Consider the following 23,718-nt stretch of genomic DNA (forward strand, 5'->3'; position numbering starts at 1 on the left):
ATTATCTTTGTGTTGGCTTTGTTTGGGTTTTTTTTAGTACAGTTTTTAGGATATGAAAGGAAATAAACTTTTAAAGAGAATTAGCTGACAGTCTGAATTCTCTGAGTGGTATCAATGCAGATGGAGTAGAACACGTGTTTTTCTTGCTTGCTTTGTCCTTCTGTTTTTCACTCCTTTTCCTGATTCTGATGAGTAAATGAAGAAGAAAGTAGAGACTTTACATGGTTCTTTGCGTTTGTGGAAGGGACATGGCGATGTGATGAATAAATGTGGCTGTAACCAAAAAAGAAATGGGGAATTTTTGGTTTACCTTATCTTCATTCTGGGCTCTGTTTTTCTTCAGTGACTTTTTCTTGCTTAGCAATAGACAGCATTCTCCTGCAGCTGCCTAAAGGAAGCCAAGGAGGAAGAATGGTGAATGGTAACAATCTGTCTGCTTTCCCTTGGATGTGGAGGGCATCTCTTCTACAATGATCTCAATCTCTCTTTGAGGGAGAAAAGTGGCAAAGATACTTCTGAACATGGGTCTTCCATCTGGTACCAGCCGAGCCAACACACAGGCGGAGCCATAGTACTTGAAACATTGTGCTCTTGAATATACAAACAGCTTTTGTGCCTGCAGCAGTTATCTGTGATTTGTGTTTCTTGTGACTGCAAGCAAAGAAGGCAGCAGTTATAGAGGAGACACAGCTATTAGATTATCTTACCCAGCTGGCTTTAATTGTCTTTAAAAAGCATTCACTTATTCAAGAGCTGTTGAGGAGGAGCAGAAGTGATGGCTTAGTACAGTTGTTTTACTAAATTAATAAGAACGGGCTTGGAAATTATATAATACTGGACTCCAGACCTTGCTATTGAAATGCTGTAAACTAAGTATTTTGCTTTTACAAAAGTTCTTAAAAAAGACTGAATTTTAAACTCTTCAACAAGATATGTAATGAAGCCTTCATTGTATTGTTGCATCTGTTTTCTTTCTAGAAATTGGTTGCCCAAATGAAGCAAGATCCACAGGTAAATATTTATTTTTATATTGGATTATTTACCCTTAAAAATGCAGGAAATAACAGTGCATGAAGTTTGAGAATTTTAGATATTTATTGATCGCATTCTTCTTTGCTAACAGAGTGTTTAGAAGAAAACTTATGAACAAGTTTTGAAACAATGAATGGTGGATAGTTTAAAACAAAACCAAAACTCTTGCTATTATGGAGCTTTTAGCTCATATATATCCTTATTGGTTTAAATCAAGTGACCCTTGTGGGCTTAGGTGCCATTCAAATGTGCAGTAAGTTTATGATTCTATTAGAAGCTGTTCTTTATAAAAGGTGCCATTGTTAGAAATACCTTTTTTATTTTTTTGAGTATCAGAAGGTTCACAGTCCAAGAAATTATGTTCAAATAATATAGCTTAAGGCCTGTCTTGGGTATCTTACCAGCACTATAGTGTCCAGAGAGCAGGCACTTGGCCTTGGGAAGTTTCAGAGCTCATGAGGTTGGATAATTAGACTCCTTGCATAGACAGCAGAAGTTATCCCTTTTCCAATACCTGTGTAAGGTGCCTGGGTTTTCTTGTACCGCAGTTAAGCACTCTAGTGTGCTGAATGCGGAATTCTGTGGAGTTCTCAAACCAATCTGAAATGTTAAGGAGAGGGATAAGGGCAGCTTCCTTGAGGCTTGCTATTAAGTGCTCCCATCCCCATACAATAGTAAATGCCCTGTAACTTTTCTGAATATATATTTTTTTTGAGCTCAGTGAAGAAGACAATTTTTAATAACTGTCAAGTAGCTGGACTTCTGGTGGGGAGGGCTAAACTGGGAGTAGGTTGTATTGGAAAATCTGTTTCCTAGAACTTCCTTATTCTAATGGGATTGGGGTAAGGTCTGCTAGCCTTACTTGCTGGGCAGGTCTGCTAACAATTAGACTGCAGAGCAGTTTGTTTTCGGTTCGTATCTACTGAAAGTGAGATCACGCTGCAGGCAACCATGCAGAGTTCCTAGAGTCAGGAAGAGTAAACCTGTTCTCTGCTTCCAATGCTCTTAATGCATTTTTATCCCAGATTATTAAGTGGAATCTAAAAGAAAGGAGAATGACTGGCCATATCTGATTTTGCTGGAGTTGGAGAAGAGTATCTGCAAGTTGAGGTTGTAATGCATTTCAGAGTTGAAATACAAAAATAGGGAATATGCCCTGAGCATGTAGTACCTGGTAATGATATTAGTCCTATGTTTCAATTTTTCTATGTAGCAATGAACCTGCATAATCTAGTGTAAAAAGTTTAGATGTAAATGAGAATAAAAAAAGTGGAAAAAGGGAAAAATTAAGAAATACTTGCTTCCCTGTCATGTTTCTGCAGAACTTCACTGCTTTTAAACAATGGACAGATGTTTTTTTAAGTTTTGTTTTATTTTGTTTTTAGTAGGAAAGAAAAAGTTCTGGTAAAAATTGTTTTCTGTGTGCATCTTTGTAGTGATGCTTAGGGCTTTCAAACCTTAAGTTTAAGAAAAGGCTGTTGTAGACAAAGTACTGATATGAATGATGTGGTAAGGCAAATGTAATTCCCTTTAGTACAGTCTAAGGCATAAACACACATGGAAATTAGGACTAAGATATGTTTACCTTCATTTGATATATGTGTCAGTTAAGATTTAATAGGCATGTTTGATGCTCTATACAGTTAAGCTTATAATGTCTTTGCGTAAGTAGCATAGGTGAGAGTGTTTTTAGATAAAATACCATAGCATGCTGATATATACAGTATGATACTGTTGTTCTACATATTAACAAACATTTCTCGTTTAATTTGTAAACTTGATGAAATGTACAAATGTGCTTTTTATAATGTGATAAGCACTAATGGATGTTTTAAGGAAACTTCATTCCAAACTGGGTTGTCTCTCTCTCCCTGAGTGCTGGAAAGGTCCTCTCATTATTGTTGCACTCAGTGACTTAAGTAAGGCTTTTTTGAGCCTCTTGAATTTTATTGGCTGTACATCCAGAGGTGCTGTATTTGTAGTACACTATGCAAAAACAAAACAAAAAACAAACCACCTTCCTGCTACTACTCTATGTTAACAAATGGAATATCTTTCTCACAGATATTTTTTCTTTCTAATCAGAACGCTGATTTGAAGAAACAACTTCATGAACTTCAAGCCAAAATCACAGCATTGAGTGAGAAACAGGTAGGGAAACAGATGTATTTTTAACACCCTGTTTTAAAGATGTCTCTTTTCCTAGCTTCCAAGAGACCTGCTAAATTTTTAAGTGCAGAAATAAGTGTGGGCAACCAGACACTTTTGATTTTTATTGGATTTCTCAACAAAAGATAGGGTGAATTATTGTGAGTCTATCAGACAAGCTGCTCATTTAATCAGTGGAAGCTATAGCAATTTTTCTTGTGTTGAAACAAATGTTTTATATTAGGGGAGATGGGAAAATGGCTGAATTTTGTCACTTCCTTTATTATTATCTTAGAACTTATTCTAAACCAGACCATTCTGGTTTAGGCATGTCTCTAGATTTTGTCTTAGTTGGGCCATACTGTGTATATGGGTGAGTATGCTGGAAGTTTTCTTCGTGTCTAGCCCAACTAATCCATGTCAGTTGCGGATACCTTGGAAATTATTTGAGTGTTTTTACCATAATAAATTACACCACAATTGTCTTATGTTTGCCATTTGGTAGGAATTCTCTCTGACAGGTCTAGAGTATGAGTGATAATTACAACTGAATGTTTAATAGAAAGATTGTTGAAATTGAAAATGTGCCTTGTGGGTAACTAGAAGAAAAATAAGTAACATTGAGAGACCTATGTTTAAAAAAAAACCAAAACAGCAACACATGTGCAAACCCCTCATATACCACTCCATCCCACCCCCAGCTAAACTGACTTAAGCAGTTCCTTAATTGTATTGCTTATTGTGTTAATAATGGAACCAAATTAGATCAATAGACAACACCTTTAAAGAGGTGAAACATTTTAGAGCAAGTGCATAGGTAGAAATATGATAGAAATATAGAAATATAGGTAGAAATGCATCAGTGCCACATCTAGATACCTGTGTTCATCTGTTCCTAGCTGCATGTGTTCTGTTTTGAGAATTACCTTTCATAAGAAAATGGGCAGGTAGTGATTAACATTTATCTGAAAATTCTGTTTACTAAAAAAATTATAGTATGTTTTAGTAGGGAAACAGTGAATCTAGGAAGGAACATGTAAGTGTAATAAAGAAAATGATTTTTTAATGAGAATACTAGTTCAACAAAAACGGAGATTTTGCTGATGTGATAGTATGACTCTCTTGAAGATGATTTATTCTCTAGAACCAGCATGAGCCTCTGCATGTGGCTATGTCTCACAGCAAGCCATTTCAGGATTCTCTGGTAAGCTCTGGATGCCCCTGGTAATTTCAAAATTAGCTAGTCTTGATGCCACAAAGCAAGTCGTATTGACTCCCTGTTCACATGATGAGCACGGGACAGGCAGTGAGATGGTGAGTGGAGTGTAAAGAAGCAAGTACATCTTACCAAGACTTTTAAACCTGGATTTGCAACTGTTTAAAGTTTGTCAGTGTTACAGTGTGGTCTATGCTAATTTAAGTTACCCACCACTGGAAATGCAGCTAGAAATGTATCTTTTCTGCTGATAGTTACAGCTCAAGGTACTAAAACGCCCTTGCGATGGGATGAACATGGGTTGTGTTTCCAAAAGACTTTGAAATACAAGTTTCTGACTTCACTTCTACCACACAGTGAATACAGTCAATATGAAGTCACAGTACAGTTTCCTTTCTTGTATTTTTGTGGGTTTGATTCTCAGAACAACAATAGTGAACTTCTCTGTGATAGTTCAAGTTTAAATATTTTGTTATATCTACTGCTGGACTGCAGAACTGCCAGTGTCCCAGATGGTAGTATTATTAAAGTAGTATGACTGCTAAAATGCAGCAGTCATGGCAAATGTGAGTTCTGGGAAAATAACTACAGCTTCGCAACGTGAAGAAGTGCGCACTCCCTCTTATTTGAAGGAATCTGTTGTATAGACAGACATCTGTGGCTTAGCAGTGTAGAGCTGAGCGGCATCTTAGGGACTACACAAAGCCCTTTTTTCTGTTCTCACTTTTATTTCTCTTCAGGGAAAAAAAAATTGTTATGAATTGTTTTATTGGGAGAATATCATTCAACAATTTAATTTTCACACAGCATGGAGAAATGGGCAGTTTTGCATAGTAAATAAATGCCTTACATTGTGCAGTGCCTGTCTTAAGAAGAAATGCAACATGTTATCTGTCCTCTTGTTTAGAGCCAAGTAGTTTTGATGCCTGATGTCCAGTGAATAAACTCTGAGGACCTGACTCCACTGTGGACAGTTATGGGAGGCATAATTGTTCAATAGTCTTCTAATGAAATGTGAAAAACTAAAGTTCCAGCCTATGTGGTGTTCCTACTCGGAGACAGTGGCATGGAGCTGAGACCCTGGTGTTAGAGAGACAGAATAATGAAATATTTCTGTCTTCTGAAATGTTATGTCACCCTAATGCACGCTTTTTCTCTGCTCTCTTATTTAATGAAGTTGCCTGAAGGCTTGTGCAAGAACCAAGTCAGCGGTAGGTTAGCTAAAAGCTTTTAGTTGCTTTAGGACTTCTCTCCATTTCTGAAGCATTGTGAGAGTAGTGCCGACACTTGCTGCCAGTCGCTGCAGTGATTCATAGTGGCTTAGGTGTCTTGCTGAGAATTAATAATGACAGTTCTGTTCAGAAGTTTGTGAAATTGAGGAGATCTGGTGAAGTACAAAAAGAAAGCAGGTAGGCTGTACATGTATAGGCTTAAACATAAAGAGGTTTGTTAGCTGATGCAGGGTTGAACTGTTGCAGCATAAAGTATGTCATATATTCGTGGTTTTTTTGAAAATGTCAAAGAGGTGAAAATAAATGCTTTGATTTGTTTTGCCTAAGAGGCGATGAAGCAATGTGTCCTGAGTGTATTTATCTCATGAAAGGAAAACTGCAAAAGGAGAAAAAACTTACTTTAAGATAACTTGCATTTAAAGGGCAGTAAGAATTTTCCTTTGCTAGTCTCTTTGTTATTACCACAGAGTTCTCATCTATGCTTGCCTTTTTTCTAATCTGAGGGCAATGAGGTGTACTCAGTTTAACGGTCTTGCCCCTCAACTGTAAATATGAGAGCTGCAGTTCGGAAACCCTGAACTCACTGGTTTTAAAACTGATTGATTTCTTCTTTCTTCCCCTGCCCCTCTCCTCAATAAAGAGAAGTCATGAGTAACTTCTAGCAGAACAGTTGTAATTGCCAAATGTAAGCTTGGCAATTTAATTGCAAATTAATTGTTTTACTGTAGAGCACTGGGTTTTTTATGTTTTCACATCTTTGGAAGAAAGTCATAGTCTTAGCAGTCTTTCCTTCACTTTTTGTTCAGTGATAGTGTCTTCCTTTGATGTTCTGATTTTTAGACTTTTACCTGCAATTACTTATCACTATTCAGCTTTTGACTGGGTTAAATGTAGTCTTTATAATAAAAACCATGAAGAATGTATTTTTTAATTTTTCTGTGAGGAAGTTTACCAGTGTATACCTTTTTATACTTTGGCAAGGTGGGGTAGAGATTGCTACCAGGGACACTAGTGAAAGACTGAAGTTGAGCAGGCCTAGCATAGCAGAGTAGGAGGTATGTAATCTTGAAGTAGCACTTATTCTTCTGCCTGTTTTCTCCCATCGTTAGTTTAAAAAAATTATTATGAACTTAGATATTGTTGAGTATGTGTCAAAACAGTACTTATTTCCAATGACAAAGAAGAGGTCATGTTTATTTGATTAAAGAACTGTAAAGAAAGAAGTGGGCAGGAAAAAAAAACTTTTTTTTTTTTTTTTTTTTTTTTTTTTAGCAATATCTGGTCAAATACAGACGAATTTGTACATGTGTCCTTATCACAATCTCTTGGAAAAGTTGAAGCAATATTCTGTCTTAAATGTGGAAGAAAGCTTATAGGAGTAGTCTTTTGACTCTGGTAAAAAGGTGATGATGGTAAGCATGTACTAAAGAAATCACAGGGCTCTTTCCCTTATATTTGGAAAGAAAATAGAAATGTCTCTTACTGTAGTTGCAGTGAAATTCATTGAATCTTTAGGAAAACAGTGTTGAACTTACTTGTTTTCAAATACATTTGCTTGTGACACTGAAAGAATAAAGTAGTTCCCTTTGTTATTTTGTTTTCTGAAGAGCTGTATATATGTAGGAAAAAGTACTCAAAAATAGTTGTTGTCATAGGGATACTTACGGTTTTTATTTTATCATAGGGGAAAAACCTTACATACTTTACTGTGAAGAACAGTTGAAACTGTGGAATATAATTAGAAAGAATGCATACTATAAAAGCAAGCTTATCCTATTACTATGAAGAGGCAAATCTAGTGAATTTTGCTTGTATTTAAAGTTTAGAGCAAATTTGGGTAGATGTGGTTATTCTAAATCCTGTATTTTCAGAATGAGACTCCTTTTAACCTTGCCACTAAATAGCAAGTAATGAGAAGAGGGATTTGGGGAAGATTTAGAAAATGGTAGTGTAATTTAACTATGGTTTTGTATAGTTGAATAAATGTAAACATGTGGTTTAGATTGACAAAGGAAACTTGTTATTTAAGTCTTGAAAAGCTGTCAGGAATAGCTTTAAGCATTAATGTTGCTATATTTATTACAGGTACCATAACTGAGTAATGAAAAGATTGGTAATGTGCATAAATTCATCCTGTGAGACTGTTCTTCTTGAACAGTTGTCAATCATAGTAAAAGTGAATTTTTATGGAGGCTTTCTGAACACATTACCAGAAAATTGTACCTGAAACATGTTCCATCATCTTCTGTAAAGAGAAGAAGCAGCGATTTGGTGAGAGGAAGGTAAATGCAAGAAAGGCTGGAGAGCAGAAGGGAAACTGGGTACAGTTAACAGGTAGAAAAGAACACTTTGAAATGCCTGTGCCTAAGAAGGTAGGCAAGGTATGCCTGTATGTTATAGACAGGCCTGATGAACACCATGAGAATGTCTGGGCTCAAAACCTCAAACTCACTTCTCACTCCTCTCAGTTTTGTCTGGAGTTTCTGATACCTTCTGTTTCCAAAATTCATCAAGGGCATGTTAAAATTCCAGTTACTCTGTCAGCAGTGGACCGAGTGTTCAAATATGCCATATGAACACTTAGTTACTAATAATTTGAGGCAAGTGATGCCTAATTTTAGTTCCAGTTGTTTATGTGGAGCTGTGTGTATTATTAAACACTGATCTTTTTAAAGTAAATAGCATGAATGATAAAGATATACTAATTTCCATGTAAATGCAAGCATCCATTTATGCCAACTGTTTATAAAGCAGTCTTAAAATATATGAAAAACAACTGTTTGTAAATTCCTTTCTTAGATGGGATGGAGTAGTCACTTATTTTTCCTGTCAAAAAGATACTAGTCTGTCTGGACATAAGGAGGAGTGAGTTAACTGCCTCAGTGAATTGTCAGGCCCTTTTGAACCATCTGATCAGTGTGAGCAGCACCTGCTTAGAAGGTGAATGTTTGTTTGCGAAATCTGCATAAGCTTACTATTTTAATCTTTGGTATTTATTTAATTTGCATCCAAATTTTGTGTGAAAATGTGAATATAATGACTTCTCATTAAGTTATCTTCTATATTCTCAAGATATACTGACTGAAGCAAATTCTGAATGTTGCACGATGATCATAGGTAGGCAAAGTTCATGCATCTCTCCCTGCTGCCTCTTTTGCCATGAACTCTCTTACAAAACTTATGATCATTTGTATATGACTGAAATATTACTAAGCTATCTCAGACCTTTTGTAATGTTTAAGTCATGATTAAACCCATACTGGCATCTAAACTTGTATTTCCCATTCTTCTCATAATGTAACTCCACCTAGACCTTCTCACTGTTGGTTTGTGAACTTAATTTTTGCGTATCTATTAGATACGTACATTAGCACTGAGGTAACTCAATTTAGGAAGTGCAAGTGACCATTTTGTGATATCACAAAAGAACAAAAACTCTCCATACCTCCCCCTGTTACTCTTCATTCAGCACTGATTTTCTGGCCCAACTTTTAATTCTTGAGTTCATGCTATATTTAAGCCAGATTTAGAGGCAGCTGGAGAACTTTTCTAATTGAACCTGGTTGGATACATCTTTCATCTCCATATAATCCAGGGCATAACTCCAAAATAGCCTGCTCTGCTTGAAAATCACCATTGTAGATGGAAAATGGGCAATTAAACTACAGTATTTCCTTGAAAATCCCCTACTGATGGTTGAGAGTTGGTTATTAGGTGTTCCTGCATGTTTTGACTTGCTGGATAACCTCACACATCAGTAGTTATTTCAAGGCCTCCTATTCCCTTTTCCCTTTTATACTTGAAGGAAACACAAGCGAAGCATTAGATGGTGATGACTGGGATTTAGGTTGTTTTGTATAGCACTCTTAAAGGCCTCTTAGTTGGATGCTGGGAAAAGGGATTAAATCTACTAATGAATTTTTATAAGTGAAGACAGATTAAAGTAGTCCATTCTGCTCTGTTCTGCATGCTTCAGTGGAACAACTTCATAGCCACAGAAACAGTATTTTGATTTATTCTGAGTGTGTCAGGGTTAGAAAAGGAATCAAATCAGGGGATCTGCTTTTCAGAGCCTTATGGATCTTTAGTTGCTATTGGAGTTATTTGGTCCCCAACTCTTGTGAAGTGTGTTGAATTTTGGAAGGGAGAAGAGAGAAAAACAGTGTGTCCAATGCTCAGAATACAAACAAAAGCTTGTCTCTGCTGTTTGTGCTCTGCTACCAGGTACTTGATTTGAAAATAAGCCACTTCCTGAGACTGTGGGATTTTTGAGTTACTGAGTGTAGTACAACTATGAGCTAAAATACTTTTATTAATAAATATTATCTTTCATGGTAGTACTATGCCAAGAACAAGACTGACTAGGGAAGACAGTGTTAGGGGGTGTTTTCCAACATACAGGTCATGCGTTACACCCTCACAGTGCATTGTGGAACCCCTCAGTTCAACTCCTTGTGCGTAGTTTTGAAAAGGACTGAGATGAACGTGGCAATGTGTTGATGTGGTTTAGAGAGAAGGTGACACACTAAGGAAGCATGAGAGGGCCAAGTGCAATTACACTTTATGAAACGTTTATTATCAGGTTTGACTTTTCTAATTGAATGTTATCTTCCCTTATTACTTAGTCACTATGAATTTTTTTCCTCATTTTAATGTGGAGACTGTGATAGGCTCAGGCCTTGAAGGGTGTAAAGAGAGAACAATCCTACAGATTGAAAGGATAAGAATGTCTTTCATGGAGTATCATGAAATCTCTGTGTGTTCTTTTCTGTATTCACACAGTTGTAGGGAGAGAATGCATTCTTCATCCTTAGGAAATGTTGTTCACTGAAATGATAATCTGGTATACATTCTTTATCCATAAAAATAATTAAGAGTGTTTTATTTTCTTCAAACAGAATGTCAGTGTGAATCCACCTGTTTCCAGTCATTATATGCAGTTGCTTCCTTTCTCTATTGTATTTTTTTTCTGGGTTAACTTTTCAAATACTTGTTCTGACTTTCAGAAACTCCAAAAAGTGTACAGTCTCTTTGGAGCAACTCTTTCCCTGCTTTTAGGTGGTAAGTTAGCAGAGATGTCTGATGGGATGGGAAGGTAGGTGGTGGCCAGATAAAATATAGGTTTTCTTGGTGTGGTTTTGTTTTAATTAGGTCTGTTATTCCCTGAGTTTTTTCTCTTTTATGCTAAGTTTGTCAGAACTGGTGGTGATGTTTTCAACTTTCCCCACTAACTGTAATGTAACAGATGGAGGCAGTGGTGACTCCACAATTATGATGGGAATTTTGCTGGAATGAAGTTTGAATTACTGTGGGGATCAGTAGAGTGATGAAGAGAGAGTACTTCCCAGGAGGCAATTCATACAAGGGAACCTCATATTTACTATTCTGTGTTGCCTTTATGAAGGCCCACCTCTCACTCTACTGACTATAAAAAAACTTTTAGGAAGATTAGTCTTCAGTTCATTACCTGTTTTCACTACAACATTTATCTGATGCATTCTATGGAAAAGAATTCTTGTTCCATTCTTTTTTTAATAGTGAGAAATTATAAGTGTTTTGTTACAGTAGACTTTTGAAAAGTAGCAGGGAGAAAGGCCTTGAGTTATGATGAGCGTATCTTCTTTCTCCTGTAAACTTCCTCCAAAGCTAGATGAGGTAAGTTAAAAATAGTTAAGTAGTTGTTACTCTTATTTTTCCCCCCCCGCCTTTTCTTTCTCAAAGTTTCCTCAGTAAAATATTGGCAAGGTGTCAATAGTAAATGGACACTACTGGGTAAAAGAGTTGGATCCAGGCTGCCCTGTGTAGCAAGGAGTAATGAACCAGCTTTTTGCTTACCCAAAAAGAAAAACCTTAGTGATGGTTTGTACTGCTTATAAAAGGCAGAACTTGTTTACCTTATTTTCCCTTTAAAAACAAACAGAGAAAAATCACATCAGAACTATAATATGCAATTTTTGAGACATATGCTTTAGAGCTCCCTGATTTCTTGCAGAATAGCAAGGGACTATCCTTTTATTTTGGACTTCTGAAAATTCAAATACTTGGCAGTATTTAAGCCTGTGGAGTCTTGCTCCATATCCATGCATTCTCTTTATAAATTGCTTCATTTTCATTCCAGTATGGCAGCTTTTCAGAGCACCGGTGTGTCCTTTAGAGTTGTGGCCAGCTCAGAGTGGTGTGGAAGCGCATGATTGTCAGCAGCTTTCTAGCATCAAAGTTCCACACGCACCTTTGGGCTGGTAGTAAATGCTTCAACAATCAACTTGGACAAAATGATGCTCTTGGATTCTCCAGCTCATTCTCAATTTTGTCACATATCTCAAGAAATAGAAATATATCCCATTCTCCAAGTAAATAACTTAGGGGAAGTGTTTTGTAGCATCCCAGAACACTAAGCTCGTATCATTTGTCTGCTGTGCAATTAAAATTGTGTGGCCTAAAGGTACTGCTCACTATTTGAAACTCGGAAACAGAAGCAGCCTTTCGATTTTTAAGTTTTTTTCCCAAATGAGAACGACTTACTGGCTGCCCAAGTTTCAATGTTACCTGCCATGTAAGAACTACTTTCTCAACATTTTGTCTTCTGTAATATGCAGGAATTCTGCACTTAAAGGCAGGTTTGGTGGGTGTTTCTTCCATACAGTGAGACTCTTCAGAAATGAATTATTAGGATGTTTTACTGTGTCAGTATCATCCACTTAAAATAAATGAAAATCAGCAAAATCTCATTCTATCCTAAATGTTAGAATTTCTTCTGCTTACCAGACCAGGACTGCTTTTTATATCTTATGGAGAAAATGGCTCTCTGCCAGCAACTAAAGATCTTAGCAACTGAAGATACATAAGGCTAAACACCAGTAGAATTACTTGACACTTACATGCTAACCAGTGGAACTGGTTAGCATGTAACTGTCAAGTAATTCTACTGATGTTTAGAGAACTGAATATTATTCCCTTATTTTGAACGTCTACTGTGTTCTTTGGTGACCTATCAAGGTATTTTCATTAGGTCTGCTTTTAACAGGATCGTAAGAATATCTTGAGTTGGAAGGGATCCATCAGGATCATTGAGTCCAAATCCTGGCCCTTCACAGGACACCCCAAGAATCGCACCATGTGCCTGAGGGTGTTGTCCAAGCAGTGTCAGGCTTGGTGCTGTGACCGCTTCCCTGGGGAGCCTGTTGCAGTGTCCAACCATCCTCTGGGTGAAAATTTTTTCCCAATATCCAACGTAAATGTCCCCTAATTCAGCTTTGTGGTGTTTCCTCAAGATCTGTCACTGACTACAAGAGAGAAGAGATCAGTACCTGCCACTCCTCTTCCCCTGACGGGGAAGTTGTAACTGCATTGAGGTCTCCCCTCGCTCTCCTCTTCTCCAGGCTGAACAGACTAAGTGACCTCAGCTGCTCCTCATACGGCTTCCACTACAGACCCTTCACCATTCTTGTGGCCCTCCTTCAGAGGCTCTCTAATAGCTTAATGTCATTTTTATGTTGTGGTCCTTCAAAAGTTGCCATGTTAAAGGGGTTGTGTGCAATATAGTGCTGAAGTGGAGGAGATACATTTTAATCAGATACTTTTGAAACAGCAAATGAGACTAATTTATATTTATAGCTACAGAAAGAAGTGATTTGAAAGATTTTGTCTTTAAATGTAATTTAGTGTATGTTAATTTCCTTTATATATTCACTTAGACATGACTATCACAAAATAGATTTGGATTTTGTAACAGTTTTCTTTATGGAGAACTGGTGAGAGACTCAATAATTTCTTTTAAATTACTTTTAAATGCACTCCATTAGTTGTGTAGCTTTTGTCTGACAGTTTCAAGAGTTGAGAATGAAATTTTTGCAAAGGTCTTAATTTTTGAGCAAAATACAGTTAAGTTAAATGAGAAGTGTGGATACTACAAGTTCAGTTTTGATCTGTTAATGGAAAGATCTTCTGGAGATGATTTTTAGAGTTATGTTAGGTTGTGTTTGAGGAGCTGTTATGAATTTGTAGATCACTTTGGCTCTTCTACACCCTTTTGTTTAGAGCTATGTGCATCTCCTGTTAACAGGAGCACTGGGTCAGGCCCTCAGTGAGTGTCAATTCAGATTTTAAAATCCAAGAAATCCTATGACTAGAGTTCAGTAAACATTAATATGAAGCCATTTTAATTTTTGGCCTTCTGTCTATTATTCTTCTCAGTTTAGTTATCTGAAGGCCTTTAAATCCCACTTACATGGAGACCTTTAAAGAGAAAACGTCAAGAACTCACGGAAACCGACACTTAGAATGCAAACATTTCTGGGTGCTGCAAGAAGTCAAGCAGTCTCACCAACTGCAGAGAAGCAAAATGGTCCACTGGGTAAACTAGCCTGCCAGCTGGATGGATCTGCAAACAGCTTTTTTTTTTTTTTTTTGTGGTCATCAAAACTTGCTAGATGTAATATTAATCATAAAACTAAAGTACTTAAAAGAAAGGAAATAAATAGCCAAACATTTTTAGAAGTGGGCATACTAACTGGGTTTAGCTTACTGGTGCTCTACAAGGCATTGTCTTGCATAAACCCGGCAAAAACACAGCTGATAGTTTTGTTGCATCTTTGTTTTTGTAGTAAACACCAAACACATTGCTTTTATCCTTTGCAGTAGGAAGGTGCATTATGGTAATATAAAAATATGTCAGGTTCTGTAACCCAAAACCTTCATTTTTGTTTTCAAGACCATGGGCAATAATCAAAGTGTTGAGTTGGACAGCCCTGCAGCAGCAGGGGTGTGTAATTACATGGGACAATAATACACTGTACCTGTTTATTTTTATGGTAACATCCCCTTGGACTGCAGTATGGCAGTGATGGGTTTAATGCCATGTGTAACATGCTGGAGTTTCTATTTAAATAGTAAGAGACAGTTATTGTCTTTATGCTCAAGAACGAAGTTTTGCACTTGAAATTTTACATTGCTTTTACTCTGTTTTTTAGTTTTGATTATAAATGCTAGTTTTAAAGGAATTCCTTCAGAACAAGATTTAGTGTTTAATAGGCTTTTACATTCCCCACAATAATCAGGAGTGCTCTCAAAGCACCGGTACTGGTGCATGATGTATGTGAAGTAATCTGTGTAGCACTTTTTGGAAAGTAAAGGGTAAATAGACAGGTTTTGCCCTTCCTTCATTCTTTATCCTGCTTATCTCTTTTTGCTGTATTAAGCGAGGTAAACACTTTATTCCATCATTTCATAATGGATTTTACATCATTTGGCTTTAGCTACATGTAATTAAACACAATGTGCTTCTCAGAATAATCTTTGTGGGTTGCAAGTTATTCAGAAGTTGCTTGAATGAAAATTGCTGATCATATGAAGCCTTGCAGGTGATAGAATCTCCTTCACCTTCATAGTTTACTTAATTATGTCTTTGAATGGTGACTGTTCTGCTAGCTTTCTATTCAGGAATGTGTGTTTTAAACAGCATGTGTATTATAGCACTTAGTAGATAGCTTCCCTTCTGACCTCTCCTGAGTTAGCTGGAGACCTACTTAACTGACACATATACAGCCATTTTGAGCCTCAGCTTTCAAAAATATTTTAGTAGGTCAGGTGTCTCCAAAATTTTGTTCCATCCTTTATTTGCCTTTAAAATATTAATGACCAGCTCATGCAATGTGCTGATTAAGACTAGAAAATGCTGAGACAAAAAGTTCGATTTACCATTTATGGTACTAGATTTCAACCTCTGTGTTTAGGTACATGTATCAAATCACATTAAATATTCTAAGATCTCCTTAATTTAAGTCTATTCCTTGAAAGGACAAGGTTTGAATAACTGGTTACATAATCTCTGATAAACTTCTGTATGAGAGGAGAAATGGGTTGTTTATTAAAAATTTACCCCAGTCTGAGGCATGTGGCAGTGGTATTTTGTTGCTTCTTTAGGTTTTTTAATTACAGTTATACCTAAAACCCATAGAATAGAGTGTCTATGCTCTCTTGGACTGGCTGGGATAGAGCCCTTGCCCCTTTCCTCCCCACCTAATACTTTGAAAATTAGTTATCTGAATTTCTATAAAAATTAAATTTTCCATTAACAGTGTCTAATAACAGCACCACATTCTAAGGCCATGCAGAAATACTGGGTGCTGTTATAATCTTGGGCTCACTTAGTAGAACTCTGCACTAAGACTTGGTAGCATTACTGCCATGTCAGGCTGAAAGATGAATGCAATTAACTTGGACCAGAATGGGGACAGGAGTGTGTCTGAACCAAAAGCGAGGAAGGCAGGATTGCAGAAGCCCTGGGGGGAAACCCTGTTAGCAGCCAGCTCTGAGGACAAAGTTTGCACTGAGGTTGATTTTGCTATTGGATCTTTTTTCTTATAAGTGGGTTTGAGTGTGAAGTATGTGTGCTTCTGTTTGAAGATTTGGTAGGAGCTTGGCCTGTTTGCAGATGGTCTTTCCTTACTGGGGTTTGGTGGGTAAGAGGCAGCATTTGTACCTCTGACTGTAGATTACTGTCCCCTTATTGAAGAAGTTATGAGATAAGGTGTTTATTGATACCAAAAGAGAAAAATTTTGCCTCTGGTGCATGGGTTTGAATTGTAAGAGCAGTTGTACTCAAATGCACTTTCAGCTCTTCAGAACAGTTGCAGTCCTGTTTGTCCATCTAATCTGTTTGCTCAGTGTTTCCCAGGGTCCATTACTGCTTTTATACCTACTTTTAAGGGAAGCTGTCCAACTATGCTGTGTGTTTACCTCATTTCTACTTGGACTACTTCTATTCACTGGAGATGAAGTTCTTTTTGCAACCCGCTTACTATTTCTGGAAGTCAGCAAATTGGAGAAACTTTGGAGAGAGAGAGGGATGCATCACCTGAAAGGATGATGCAGCTTGTGCATATCCTGTTTGCGCTGACAATATGCTGTGGTGGTTTGCAGCTGACAAATGTCCCCGAAGTAGGCGTGTACTTTCAGTGTACTGGGAAAGATGCAAAGAGAGTAGGTAGCAAATGTAGTATCATAAGAAATAAAAATCGCCTATTGTAAGGCTTTAGGTAATTTAATGTATGTATTTAAACAGCTTTGGTAAGGAGTCCAATGAAGTTCTGTAGAAAACAAAGTAATAAAATATCCTTAAATGTAATTTTTTTCCCACAGTGCATTCTGTTACCTTGACTGCCTTAAAATGCAGAATGTTTTGAAATATTTTCTTTTGTAGGGCTGAGTGCATTTCCATAAATTATTTATGTGTGGCATGTAATGTACAGAAAGAGTTAATCTCTGTGCTGCCCATTATGGAATATAAATACTTCTTCAAGAAGCTTTTTTACATTTTATTTGGGCAACAGGCTTGGGTGCCTCAGACTCAAGAAATCTCTCTCTCTCTCTCTTTTTTTTTTTTTTTTTTTTTAATAAATGCTTGACTTTTACTGAAAATACACCCCAAACCCACTTCTTAAAAAACTGCTATTTTCTTTCTCTTTTCTTAATGGTCCTTGAAAGACAGTAAACAGGTTACTGAGAAAATATCTATTTAAGAACATCCTGTGGTTGGGCTGATGATAACACTTCGTAGTGTCACTATATGGAGTTACCAAAGCACTTTGCAGAATTGAGGAAAGTCACATTGCGTTTCTTTACTTTGAACCACTCTGAAGTCAGTGCTTCCAAGGCACCAAATTCACTGTACTGGGAGACAAAACTGAGTTAGTATCCTATAGGTTGTGGTTTTGTAGGTTGTGATTATATGACCACTTCAATTATGTATCAAATTAGAAAGTAGTGACCTCCTGCTCAGTCTACCTGATGGCTTCTGCCACTCTCTTGTGCCAGAGCTCATGCTCATGTTGCTGTGCAGTAGCCGGAGTCAAAAAGTTGTCTGCCTGAACACTTAACTCTGAGATGTGCTGTTTTTCGAGCATGATCCAGTTTGCTCACTTGGCTTGAGTGCAGTTGAATGAGCACAGCTTTCGGCATAAGGGAAGTGGCAGAAAGGAAGGCATGAAACAAAGCAAGGGTGAAAAAGCTTTCATTGGACATCTGCCTGAATTTATTCTGGACCAAGCAGCTGTGTAATCACAGCTTTGAATCCAATCTATGGCTTGCTAGTTTCCCCTTCCAGGGATGCAGTTAGGATAAATGTACCTGCATGCAGCTCCTAAATGGCAGAAAGGAAGGTGGACTGTATCTGTCTTGCTTCTCCCAGTGATCCCCACAGTAGCACTAGGCATGAAGCAGGCACAACACATGAGGGTACATCCAAATGACTGGGAAAGAAGTACAGAGGATGGAGATTGTTACAGTTGCACATGCAAAATTTCTGTTAAACCTTTGCATTTTCTTTGTCACCCTTGATACTCTTTTCAGTATAACATAACACAAGAAGTATGAAGATGAAGCACAAAAAGAAATCTAAAACAGTTCTTGAGTGTTCTTTGAAGAGCTAAATTCCTGCAGCTTGAGTTGTACATAGGAAGAACAACTGAGAAATTTTTTGGAAGCTGGCAGCAGAGAGCAACCTGAATTCTTAAGATATTATGATTTTTGTTTAGCAGATTTCAAACAGAATTAGTTGGAGACAGAACTTTTAAATTCTACTTGAGAACTTATGTTGCAAGTCCTGACGGTTACAATATAGATCATGTACACTGGGGCCAAGCAGGAAGCAAAGAAGTGTCTTTGAAATCTCATACAGTCAAAGTGTTTGTTTATGATTTAGTCTCTGGCTTTGAATAAAACAACTAATGAACAACAGAAAAACAGACCTAAATGATAGTCCACTGTGGGCATCAGCATTCCTGCTCCCCACTTATGAAAAAGGAGAAAGTCCCTAAGTTCTCCTGAGAAGGATGTGAGTTTTCAACATCTGCTTTTGTTTTCAGTGGTCTTACACAGCCATAGCTACAGTGAGAATTTGTTCTGTACTCAGGGCTTGGTTAAAAAGAGTTGGGTAGTTTTTTACACATGAATGGAATAGAAACAATGCTTTTTTCCTTCTAAGTTCTGCATAGTTGATTCAACATAAATTAATAGTAAAGCTATTTGCTTGTGCTTTTGAATTGTATTGGTTTTGTGTGGCAAGGTTTTGCTGGCATGAGGGCTACAGGATTGGTTTCTCTGAGAATCTGCCAGAAGCTTCCCCTATGCCCAACAAAACAAAGATGGACCAGCCACTGGCTGAGGCTGAGCCAATCAGCAGTTGTAGTAATACTTCTAAGAGAACATATTTAAGAAAGAAAAAAAAAAAAGTTGCAGAAGAAAATTGCAGTCAGAGAAGGGAGGAGTGAGAACATGTGATAGAAATAACTCTTCAGACACCAAAGTTGGTGAAGGAGGGATGGAAGGTGGTCCAGGCACTGAAGCTGAGATTCCCTGACAGCCTGTGTGGATGACCATGGTTAGTGTGTGACCCTGCAGCTCATAGAGGTCCCTGGTGGAGCAGAGATCTGCCTGCAGCCTGTGGAGGACCCCACATTTGAGCAGGTGGAAGCCCAGGGGAGACTTCCCTGTGGGAAGCCCTTGCTCTAGCAGGCTTTTGGCAGGACTTGTAGAGAAAGGAGCCCACACTGGAGCAGATATTCTGTCAGGGCTTATGACCCTATGGGGAAACATGCTGGAGCAGTGCATTCCTGAAGAACTGCACCCCATGGAAAGGAACCACACTGGAGCAGTTAGTGATGAACTAGCGATGAGCCTGTGGGAAGGACTCATGTTGGAGAAGTTTGTGGAGGACTGTCTCCCTGGAAGGGACGTCACATTGGAGCACAGGAAGGAGTCCTTCCCCTGAGGAGGAAACTGGGGCAGAAATTGGATGTGAGGAACTGACCATAACCCTTATTCCTGTCTCCTTGTATCTCTGGTGTGGAGGAGGTAGAGAATTGGGAATAAAGTTAAGCCTGGGAAGGAAGGAGGGGTAGGGGGAAGGCGTTTTTGAGATTTGGGTTTACTTTTCATTATTCTACTCTGATTTCATTGGTAATACATTAAACTTAGTTTCCCTGAGTTAAGTCTGTTTTGCCTGGGACAGTAATTGCTCAGTGATCTCTCCCCATCCTTACCTTGACCCATGAGGCTTTTCTTATCTTTTCCTCTCCTCTGTCAAGTTGAGGAGAGGAGTGATAGAGTTGCTTTGGTGGGCACCTAGTGTCCAGCCAAGGTCAAACAACCACAGGAGTGGATTTGTGTTTGGTTGTTTTAGACTTTAAATGTATGTACAGGTTGAGCTACTAAACTAGACAACTTTTCTACACTAATGTTTCAAAGTGTAGCTGAGTCTAACAGAAAGCTAGCAGTAGGACTTACCCTCTAGAATTCTGGATTCTGAATATGTTTTTGGGTAACTTCAGTCTAATGTTGTAAGGCATCATTTAGGATTAATACATTGCAGTTACTCTTGATACGTTTATCACTTGATAAAAAGAAACTCAAGAAACTCAAAGAATGCTAAAGCATGAGAATGCAGACCTTCCAATTTAATTTAAAAGTTACCTTTTTGGGCAGACACTTGTAAGAGGTTTCCTGTTTTTTTTCCAAGCAGGGCAGTTTCTGATTTTTCTGCTTCTCTGCTTCCTGCTTTATATGGTAGCAGGGTGATGGGTAAGGACATCAGAGGAAAGACATCTGTGAAACTTTAACATGCTACTCACTGATGTGCTGATGCAGTCAGGTTGTTTCTGGACAAACCAACTGCCAGGTCAGTCAGAAAGGAACTGTAAATGACAAAGACTAACATAATGGAGCTTAAAAACGGTCAAAAAACTCCCTCCTACCCCACCAAGCTACCACAACCACTACAATGAAAAAAGAAACTCCAAGAAAATTGTCTGTTACTATTGTCAGCCTAGATCCTCACAGTCTAAAGTGTGAGCTACTCTCAGAGATGCTCGCTGACAGTAGGTGTGCTTTGTTACATCCTTTGACCCTCACTTGCATTTGTTATGTTCAAAGTGCACTGTTAATAGAGCACATAGTTTGACTCTGGGGACAAAGACAAACTCCTACAGGATGCTTCTTGGAAGTCTGTTATGGCTCAGTGATAAGAAATAAGATTGTTATGAAACAGGAAAGGGAAAAAGATGGAGAAGTTCAGGCATGGGGTACACTCAGGAGCGTATAATGGAAGTTTTATTTTTGTAATGTACATTCAGGGCTGATACCAAAAGTGGTGATTTGATGGGGTATGATAAATGGAAAACTGTAGGTACAAAGGGAGCTACAGAGGTCATCTAGTCCAGCCTCCTGCTCAAAGCACATACGTGCTTCATGAATACAGAGTGATACCGCTCTCCCAAAAGGGATTGATGGCCTGGGCTTGCATTATTTGAATAGAAGTATAACAGTTGTTTTCCCATTTGTATTACTTAGTATCCCTGTCTGAACTCAATACGTGTGCCATCAGTCTTAATATGTTCACTTATGTACTTGACAATTTATATTCCTGGGATGGAAAACTCCCTCCATTGCAGCATTTTAGAAGATGTTTTGAAAACAGTTTGTTTTTTTTCTAAAACTCTTCCAGGGCATTAACATTGCTGCAGCTCTGCTGGCACTAACACCTAAGGGAAGGGTGCTGTATGCAATTTTTTTGTTGTTGTTACTGTATCGGCTGCTAACTCTTAATGTGAAAGTAAGCGACCAGTGCCTCTCTCCTGTGCATCCAACCATTATTAACTGCAGTAGATCTGAACAGGCACTATGACAAGGAGATAAATGTTTTCATTTGTCCCTCTGCAAAGTCTTATTCTAGTCTGAAAAGACTGTTAAACTGAATGTTCCAGTGTCAGTGTTTAAGAATAGATCTTTCTTACCCAAGTCTAGTCTAGAGCTGCTGCTAAACCTGTATTTATTTTTTTAACTTAGTGTCTTTCTATGAGAAAGTGAGGAGTGCAAAGCTTACTGCATTTTCCCTTGAGTGTCAACTCAGTTTATTCTCTGTTCATGTAAAAGATAACTCTAGAGCGAGCTCTGTCCCTCATACAGTTAATTAACCCCCCTGCTGTGGGCCTAGATATGTGCCCTTGCTGTTCAGTGATGTGTGTGAATTGACTGAAGAACACACACTCTTGTGCAGGCTATACAGAGGGAGAGAAAGCCTCCAAGAAACACAGAGAAAGATGATGGGGTAGCATGTGGCTTTGTAATGTCATGCTGAATGCTAGTAAAGCTTGCAGAAATCAGGGATTTCAGTTAAAACAGGTAACTGCAGAAAGGCACAGCTTACTATTGTATGTAACTAGTCGGTTTTTAAGACATTACTTTAGGCACAAACAATAATAGATGAAAACATCAATAACCTAGCAATGTTCTTCAGTATTTCAAGCATTTGAAAACTCTCTGGTAGCTACATAATCTCATAGAGGTAACTGTTAAAGGACTTACTTGTGCTCTTATAACTCAGATGCATGCAATCCTAAAAGAAGACAAGATGCAAACTCTAGGAAATCAGTAAAAACAGTAGCAAAGCTGCTTGTGTTTAATGACGTTTAATGAAAGGGAAATAAAATAATTCCTTTGGTGTGTACTTTTATTGCAGAATTAACTTGGTTAGTTCTCAGGAGTTTTTGCAGTCCAGTTTCTGTACAAACTTCTATACAAATGCACACACCAAACTTCCACTGAATTTGGCGTGGTTTGAAACTCAACTTAGCTGCAGCAGTTGGGAGTCTCCATTAAGAATGGACAGTATTTTTTTAGACTCATCTTTTTAATTGACCACTTTTGAATAGCATTACAGTCACTGTACTGGGATAATTTTTTGTATTTTCTTTCCATTGTGTATCTGGGAGGGTAGGCAAGTTCTAGAACTGGGAAAGACTTACCACTTGCTACATACAGGACAAAAACAACCTGTGCTAGGGCCTGAAATCCCATCAGCAAATAGTAGGTATTTTGTTACCTATGAGAACACAGTAACTGGGATATAGCAATCGTGTCCCTACTCAGATCAGCTTGAATCTGCATGCCAGTCACTCTAGTGAACTGCAGAATTAATATGGTAAGTGCTTATCTCACCTTTAGGGATGTGGTGGCATAGAAATTAAAGCCCTTCTTATGTCCATCTTGAAATGTGAGTTTTAGCCTTGTTTCAAATTCCCACCAAAAGCTTTCCTTCTGGCTTCTGCTGTGTTGATAGTGGCACTATCTGAACATTTATGCTCGGCCAGGCCTGGCTCCTGGTTGTTTGGGTTCCTGTATGCAACACTGGCTGTAGGAAGTGTCCTGCTTTATCAGGGGTTGTGACTGAGATGTGGGTTGGCTGTTGAACTTCAACATTTATTCTGAGTCTTATTACCATCCTTGCATATACATGTTATGTGACATAATTTAATTCTTCACTAGATTGCTCACTGGATACGTGAATTTCACTGTGAATTTTGCTTAACTGTGAGCTGGCGGATGTCAGTCTGTATTAAGAATGCGCAATAAATAAGATCTTTAGTGTTTTCCTGTAACTTACGTGCACCTTCATCCCATCTGCAAATGCTTTCACATTTTGCACAGTTGATGGAGGAGTCAAAATAGTTTCAGTAAAAAGATGCAGGAGCTATTCCTCCCCATACTGTGAAAAAAGGCATGTTGACACACTATGGCTGTGTAGAGGGCACACGAATGCTCTCTAATGTGGACAACCTTCAGACCAGGGATAATCACAGTTTGATTTCTAGTGCTATCAAGTGTTAAAAATACAAAGAGCTTTCTGTTTAACTAGTGTCCCCTAAAAGGCTGGTTTAAAATTTAATTACACTTACGATATGCTGATCTGTGTTGTTCACCCTAAAGCATCCCAGCTGCTCTGAAGATGATTTTCTGTTGCTTGGGAGGAGGAAGGAACTGGGAGGGTACTAGTGAAAGGAAGGGGGGAAGGGTGAACTATAGTTTTGGTCATCCTCATTGTAAAGTTTTTTTAAAAACAGACAAAAAATAAAGATGTTTGCCATTTGTATTTTCCCCTTACTATTTCACCATATTCACTCTTCACAGAACACATTTGCAGCACTCTCTATTCAGTGAGTGGGTAAAAAAAAAAATCGTAGTCAGGAAGTTAGGAACTGCTGTGAATTCCAATTCCTACTTTCCTGTCATTCCCTGGATGTAGTTAAAAAATCCTTT

General features: G+C 38.0%; 1 protein-coding gene across 6 annotated transcripts in view; it reads left to right on the forward strand.

The window, feature by feature from the left end:
• Nucleotides 1–23,718, forward strand: part of PHF21A (PHD finger protein 21A) — a 126,860-nt gene that overhangs the window by 38,652 nt on the left and 64,490 nt on the right. For 4 of the 6 annotated variants that reach the window (XM_027887169.1, XM_027887179.1, XM_027887159.1 and 1 more), the window contains 2 exons: nt 979–1,011; nt 3,097–3,183. In XM_027887169.1, the coding sequence (XP_027742970.1) occupies nt 979–1,011; nt 3,097–3,183 (120 nt within the window). The remainder of the gene's footprint in view (nt 1–978; nt 1,012–3,096; nt 3,184–23,718) is intronic. The other 2 variants (XM_027887188.1, XM_027887205.1) reach the window with 1 other exon arrangement.

Source organism: Empidonax traillii, unplaced genomic scaffold, assembly GCF_003031625.1.
Source record: "Empidonax traillii isolate 1590-97213 ecotype Southwest subspecies unplaced genomic scaffold, ASM303162v1 scaffold11:size2795301, whole genome shotgun sequence".
Lineage (NCBI taxonomy): Eukaryota > Metazoa > Chordata > Aves > Passeriformes > Tyrannidae > Empidonax > Empidonax traillii.